Source organism: Pelecanus crispus, chromosome 2 (assembly GCF_030463565.1).
Source record: "Pelecanus crispus isolate bPelCri1 chromosome 2, bPelCri1.pri, whole genome shotgun sequence".
Classification (NCBI taxonomy): domain Eukaryota; kingdom Metazoa; phylum Chordata; class Aves; order Pelecaniformes; family Pelecanidae; genus Pelecanus; species Pelecanus crispus.
Genome location: NC_134644.1, coordinates 144963378 through 144971192, shown reverse-complemented (window position 1 = coordinate 144971192; position 7815 = coordinate 144963378). Strand labels below are relative to the sequence as shown.

At 39.1% G+C, this 7815-nt stretch overlaps 1 protein-coding gene across 2 annotated transcripts in view; it reads right to left on the bottom strand.

Moving 5' to 3' along the window:
• Positions 1-3905: 3905 nt before the first annotated feature.
• The window catches only part of LOC104024718 (carbonic anhydrase 13), a 29302-nt gene continuing 25392 nt past the window's right edge, over positions 3906-7815 (bottom strand). For both annotated transcript variants that reach the window (XM_075706504.1, XM_075706505.1), the window contains 2 exons: positions 7218-7373; positions 3906-4920 (listed from right to left, as the gene is read on the bottom strand). In XM_075706504.1, coding sequence (XP_075562619.1) covers positions 4807-4920; positions 7218-7373 — 270 coding nt within the window. In that variant the 3' untranslated portion in view covers positions 3906-4806. The remainder of the gene's footprint in view (positions 4921-7217; positions 7374-7815) is intronic.

Genomic DNA, 7815 nt, shown 5'->3' with positions numbered 1-7815 from the left:
TGTTGCCACAGTGAAAACTTGTACTTGGCATGAATGATGGAGAGGCTGAGAGAAATAGGAAACAAAACATTAATTTAGAAATATTTTTGTTTAAGCACTTCAGCATTATCTCCTGTCTCACAAAGACAGCAGACACCCAGAAAAGGCCATCTGTCCATAGAGTAAGAACTTCATGAATAAAAGGTATGGAAGTAACAGTATCTAAAAGATTAAGTCATGGACCAAATCTCTGTTAGGCTAGATCTGTACAAACAAACAGTAACAAGACTTAATATGAAAAACAAGCAGGCTACCTATATGTGCAGAACATTGGTGGAAATGCAATGCTACTGGATTTTTGTAGGATTCTTTAGAAGTTAAGGTTTTCATCCTAAGTCCTAAAGAGATGCCAGGGAAAAAGAATCAGAGAAAAATGAGCATAGGCAAGCACTGGTAATTTAAAACAAAAATGGAACAAGCTCTTTACTCCACAGCTAAAACCCCATGCCATGGTTTAGCCCCAGCCAGCAACTCAGCCCACGCAGCCGCTCGCTCACTCCCCCTGCCCCGATGGGATGGGGGAGAGAATCGGAGGAGTAAGAGTGAGAAACACTCCTGGGCTGAGATAAGAACAGTTTAATAATTGAAATAAAGTAAAATAGTAATGATCATAATAACAATATAATAATGATAATAATAAAAACAATATACAAAGCAAGTCATGCACAATGCAATTTCTCACCACCCACTGACCGATACCCAGACAGTTCCCAAGCAGCGATCGCTGCTCCCCGGCCAACTCCCCCCCAGTTTATATACTGAGCATGACGTCATATGGTATGGAATAGCCCTTTGGTCAGTTTGGATCAACTCTTCTGGCTGTGCCCCCTCCCAGTTTCTTGTGCACCTGGCAGAGCATGGGGAGCTGAAAAGTCCTTGACTAGCATAAGCAGTACCTAGCAACAACTAAACCATCAGCGTGTTATCAACATTCTTCTCCTACTAAATCCAAACCACAGCACTATGCCTGCTACTAGGAAGAAAATTAACTCTATCCCAGCTGAAACCAGGACACCACAAAGCAAGATCGGGGGTGGGGGGGAACAACGAAATACAACAGTTAGGCCAGAAGTTAGATTTAGTCTATCTAGCAGTAGAGATAATAAATAAGAAAATTGTCACGATGTTTCTTTATACTAGTTAGTAAAAGAAAAAAACATTTCTAGGGCAGCATTCCTCTGGCATTCGTACCTTCATGCTGAGGCTGCAACCTGCAGGTGTTCTTTCAATTATTTGCAATTTTTAACATCTGAAGGCTAGGCCAGATTTATCTCTAGCAATCTGCTCCTTGCCTACCTAAAGCTACAAGAATCTAAATCCCAAATTTCCTTTCCATTAAGTTTATAAAAAATGTATTACATATTTCTTTTTATTATGTTACTTTATTCATATGCCATATTCCACTTTCTTCAGTACAGTTATTTTAAAATTGAGTATTTGGAAGACTTGGGTTTTTTTCCTGGAATTGATTCCTTAAATTCTTTTAGGTTCCAGTTCACATCTGGAAGGCCAGCAAAGTCCTCTTTGCTGAAGCAACAGAGAGACAAATCTCTGCAGGGGCAGAGAAAGCACAGGTGTGTAGCAAGTGGGTGTATGGCAGTAGATGTCTGTCTGATCTTCAGCCCACTGTACTCTAGAAGGAAAGACAGCTACTTCCCAGGTTTTTGCTTTGACATAAAGAAAATTCCCAGCTGATGTTAAACTCTGTCTTTGCAACATGGAAGACATCATGAGCATGACTGGCAAAGTCTATAAACACAGCAGAGAGCACTGCTTCCCTCCTGTGCCAAAACCAGCAGAGCTGACCCCAAGGCTCTACTGCAGTTTATTTAATTCTGAGAATAAGTTTATGGGTGACTAGCTATCCAGCCATATACAATTCTTGACAGCTACCATTTTCAGCAAATACCCTATATGTTTTTTGGTCACTGAGCATTTCATTCTTCTAGTATAAAGGCTCCAAGTGTGTCAAAGGGTAAAGAGATGATCAGAGAGACCTGCAGATGGGGGGGTAAGGACATATTTTAGCTTTGTCTGCTCTAGAGTCATCTTAGTACAGCATAGAGCACACACTTGAGATTTAATTCCCTGGGAGCATGTCATATAATCTGGTTGAGATTCAGTGCAGCTTGGGCATACAGTAAGTTAATGACTGAGGATGCAACCAAGTGCTCAGCGCCGAGACTGGGTCCATGCTCTCACCTTAGATTCCCAGCAGAGAGATAATCTGGGAAGCTGTTCCCAAAGGATTTCAGGCAACTGAGCATTTCTAGTCTTTTTCAGATGCCACCACCAGCTTTCAGCCCAGATGCAGTACCATGCTAGGTCAATCTAACGCGAACACAGCATCTCCACATTAGGAGAATTACTGTGAATGATGTCTTCTAAAACTTATTTGCATAAACCGAAGAAAATAGTCAATAGTTGAAAAAAGCACTATCAGAAACTTTATGTACAATTGATTGCATGTCTTATGACTGGCAAAGACATTTTACTTGGAACATAAGAAAGATACCTAATACTACACTGCAAAAGATAGACTTCAAATGAGGAGTGGCTATTTTTTCCAAAACTACAGCTGCAGGCACTAGTTATAAAACTGAAGCCTTCTCTGTAAAACGTGAATCTCTTCAATAGAAAATACAAGACACATTCATAAAATCCATTTTTATTTTGATAAAATCCTTATAAATATCAAAGCACCGGATCAACTCCACTGTTTTCAATATATAAAAAACATGTAAAACTTTTGTTTCTGACATGAAGCAGTAGCCTTATTACTTTCTCTTCTCAGGCAAACAAACTTTATAACATTCATGCAATTTGTAAACATTTTTGTTCATGTTCTGCAGCTACTCACATGACAGGGAAACATATCAGAGCCAACACTAAGTCTAAAAAAAGGTGTGAAAACATGCAACACACTCCCGCTCTCTCCATGCACAGTTTCCAGACATCCTCATTCAGAAAGAACCAGCCTGAGGTCTTTTCAGCTGCATTCTTCTCCCTATGCCAGAAAACAAAAAGCGCCTGCAGGTTTTTCCCTTTCGGTTAACACTTACACCTGCTGCCACTGCCAAATGTTTTTTATTTTTTTCCATGGTCTATTTGTGTTCTTTCCTTCAGAAGACATGCAGAAGGCATTGAGAGGCCCTGCGGCAATAGTAGCTATATTCTGGGGAGGAGAAAACAAAAAAATCCACCTATCTTAAACTAAGCTAAAATATCTATCTCTATGTCTAATTTATTCAGTTCTAAGAAGGTATATAAAGTCAATCCTGTTTGTTATTTCCCTCATATTTGTCTATCTAGGCACAAAAGATTTGTTGAGGCAAGAGGCACAGTCTGTAAAACCTATGAAAAAGCAAATTCACGGAGAGCCGTTGTGGAAGATGAGTTTGGTCAGAAGTACTACAGAGACTGGTGGTAGTCACTGCCCATGGAACCTCTAGCTGCCTCTTTCAGGTATCACTGGTTTTCACTTGTAGTTCTCAGAGTCTGAGGGTAAATCTAATCCTATACTAAGCTACAGCCTATGGCAAGTTCATTAAAGATAATAAAAATACATTTGGCATAAACCAAACAATTATATTCAGATAACAAAAGCTCTTGAGAGAAACACAGGCTCAAGTCAATTCATAAAGACAGACATTTCAACACATTGCTATCAAGGGCTGATCTTTTATTAGATATTGACTTGATTCTGATTTCTTTGGCTTGCTCTAAATGCTATCTTTGGTCTTGGAATGTAAGCGCAACCACCCAAGTTCAGCTGTGACAGCAGAACTTCAGCCAGTACCTAGGAGACATTACGTACCAGAGTAGTGCTGTGCTTAACTACAAGCTGCGAGGTTTGCAGCGTGTCTCGCACTGCAGCATGCCACGTGTCTAGTATGAAAAGAGTCTGGAGCAACAGCTACCCCTGCCTCCCATTTCGAAGTGGTAGGAGTCTGATGCTACATGGATATAGTGTTACAGTCCCTTATTGTTCACTAAATGCAACAGACTGAGTTTAGGCATGAACGAACAGTTCCCTCTATGCCCGTCCACCTTGCAGTTTTCAGGTTTCAGGACAATTTCATCGGTATACGTGCTGGAATTCAGGAATACCTAATCTACCTGACATGACCCCGCAATATACAAAATCCTTACTATTTGCCTTTTTTAAAAAATTCAATCAGTATATCGATACTGCTATGAAGCAGTCAGAACAACAAGATCACATAAATATCTGTTTTACTTAAATGCAGTTAGTCATTACTGCTTTTTGTAGGAAGGTAAGCATGGTATTCCAGAAGTCGGCAATGAAATTATATCAGCCTTTAAGTATTTTTTCTTGAGAATTACAGTGTGAAGTCTTACATAGAAGCTAAATGTTATGTTAGAGACCAGAAGAATAATCCCAGAAGATCCTTTATTGCCATTAATATCAAGGATACTGTTCAGTAATTTAGTGGCAAATTCTGGACAACACCTTCACCACATCTGACCCTTACGATTAGCACTGCCCTCTGTGCATGCAACGCTAATGCCTCAAGGCTCCCAAACCAACAGCACTCAAACACAATCAATCAGACCTATTAACATCGATGAACCTGCAACAATTCAGGACATACTTGTCTGTGAGAAATGACTGCATAGTAACCAATAGTAAAACAACACCTATTTGTTATAAAAACTCACAAAAAAAAAAATCATTTAGTATATTAACTATTAAAATTAATTCAGCCTTTGGTTTCAGAGGGAGACTACTCTGGCTTTACTCCTTTAATTCCTTCTGACTTCTCGTCCCTTTAAAGGCTGGGGAGGCCGGTAGTTTCTCAGCAAGCAGCAGGCGACCTCATCCTCAGCAGTGCTCAGGAGGCTGCGGAATTTGGCTAGCTGCAATCAAAAGAGACATAAGGTTCAGCAGAAAACCCTCATGCTCATACTACTGAAAAACCATGTAGTAAATATTAAAGATACTTGTCACCTTTCTTCTGCCAGGAAAAATGGAACGGTATTTTTCTATGGCATGTGGGGAATGGCAATTCCACCGTTTCTGTTCTTGCAAATTAAAAACGATGACTACCAAGAAAATCTCCTGAAATACGTGTCAGAATGAAACTGCACATAAGGATCATTTGTTTACTGTATTCACACTTTGTCTTCCACAACTTGATCTAAAACAGAGTTTTCTATATTCTTTAGTCTGATTTTATAGTTTGGAGACTCGGAATATTTGGTGCCAAAAATGAGATTTCTTATGTGTACCTGTGTACATCTTCCTGTTCACAATTAACCTGGAATAATAGCTGTGGTGCTATAGAAAGCTTCTGTAATTAGCACTTTTGATATATTAAACATGTACTCAAACCAGGAGAGATTCAAAACTTTTCCCTTGTGGAGAAATAGAACAGGCAGTTATTCATACCTCAGCATAAGCATCTCTGCTTAAGCTGATCTCAGCAGAAAGGCAGATCAGAGCTCCATGTCCAAGCTCAGGAAATTGGAGTCCGAATTCTGACCTGAAGTTTAGTATTTTGTCTAATTTCCAATATTTCCAATATTTACTATTTCTATATACCACCTTACTTCCCTTCTTGGTTATCAAGTGTAGGAGAGTACAAAAATAATTCCCTTATAATAGAGCATTTAGTTGTATGGATCATTGCATCTTAATTTCATTACAAGCAAAAAAAAGTCAATACTATCTTACTCTACCCATTCTAAAGCTAACATTTCTATTCTGGGCTCCCTGTGAGTTTCTAAAAACTTAAAATTTATTTTTAATTTCATTCAACCTGAAAAGTACACCAAAAAGTAGGTAGTAAACTGTAAAGCCCCAAAGAAATACAAACTTGAGGAATAAAATTAAATAGCAAAACACTCAGCACGGTGATGACTGATCAATCACAATAGTGGACAGTACTAGAAACACTTTTAACTATATGCATGCTGATATTTATAAGAATATAGCACATTTATACTTTAATACATATGATACAGCTACAGTGTAGGCAAAATGACTAGTAAAGAATCACTGTACTTGACACTGTTTCCCACACTGTGTCCTCTGAACCTGTTACCCATGGGTGTTCGCACACAGTATTTCACATTTTAGAGTATATTAACTATAGATTAGCCCAAATAAGAACGTTTTAACCTGGCCAGTGGCTTGTCTTTAGGAAGTTCGTATCTTAACGCAAATTTTCGACCCTAGACCCAGCCGCACTGCAGCAAGTCTTACAAAGCCAGATTGAGGGGAGTGGGGAAGACAGACAGATGAGAAAAATGGACGCACTGAGCAAACATGTGACTTCAAATCAGTTACAAACAGAATTTGAGGTTTCCTGACAAACAAGCATCCCATTCAGTGAACTGTCTTAACATTTTGCGCAAAGACTGAAGTCACCATTTCTGCTGAGTATGTGACATAGGGTATTGAATTTTCTGAGGTATTTGTAACATTGACCATGAATGAGACAAATGCTGTGGTACAACAATATTAAGGTTTACAGTGTGCCCAGAATATTGATAACATATTGCAGGTGATGTACTTATCAACATCCAATATTAGAAGCTGTAATCTGACATACTTCAGTGTCTCCAGTGGGAAAAACTCTTTATACTTAAGATGATCAGCCCACTGGGTGTCACTGTTGCAACATTAATATATAGCATGAAGCTTAATTTAACAGACATAAGTAGACTCTTTTATGTGCTATCAAACATTTCCTAAGATAACTAACATAAAAACCAACTTATTACAATTGTAATTGCTTTTCATAATTCTAGTAAATTCACCAAGGTTTACGCATCTGGAATGCAAGAAGAAATTTATTATTATCTGCCAAATAAAAATGGCAGAGAAGAGGTTTGAGCAGGATGCGCAAATAACCGAATTGAGTGGAATTCCGGGATTTCTTAGCATCATCAGAACCCTTTTTTTCTGTAAGTTCCTTGTGCATTATTTTTGATTGTTAATTTTTAGACTATGCAGATTCTTTTAAAAAATGGATAAATAAATAGCTGCAACAAGAAGTCATGATAAATATGATAGACGCATTTTGTCCTTTGAAAATTTGATAAGGTATGCAATGGCAAGGTCTGCAAAAGAACAGGTTTTTGGGTGGCATTTACAATTTGAAGTCTTACAAAAGCAACATTTCTATAGCAGTGAAAAATCAAAAAAATACCTGTTCAGAGCAAACACTTATGGGCTCTCTCAGAACAATCCAGATGACGCTTTCAAGAAGAGGTGGAACAGTGAGAGAGCCAAAGTAAGTCCAGTAGTCCAGGGACTTGGGAAGCAGACAGCTAGGATCGAAGTTTGTGAATAGTGCTCTTTTACCCTGGAAAATAAATTAAAAAAAAGCTCACTGTGGTTCTAGATTAAATATATTTAGAATATTATTTCTTACACAAAGTTAAAAAAAAAGAAAAAAACAGGGCCATATTATTTAAAAGCAAGAGGCCGAGATAAATCATGCCAAAGGAGGTAGAGCTTGTTCCACGACGCTGATCACAGCGGGTGAGCCAGCACCCTTCTGCTGAGGTCCTACCTCTGCGACAGCTTTGCTGCTGCTACCCTTGATGCCGGCAGGACACCATCAAGGGTGTCATGTTAGCATAGGCTCCCCGTAGTTACAAATGGCCACGAGGTTGGAGGGAGAGGTGTGAAGACATTAGACTGTCAACGTGGTCTCTGTGGGGCTGGCGGAGTAACCCCACGGGGTACTGCCACCTGCTCCCCTTCCCATTCACTCCTCCCAGGCTCACAGGTTACTACTTCTC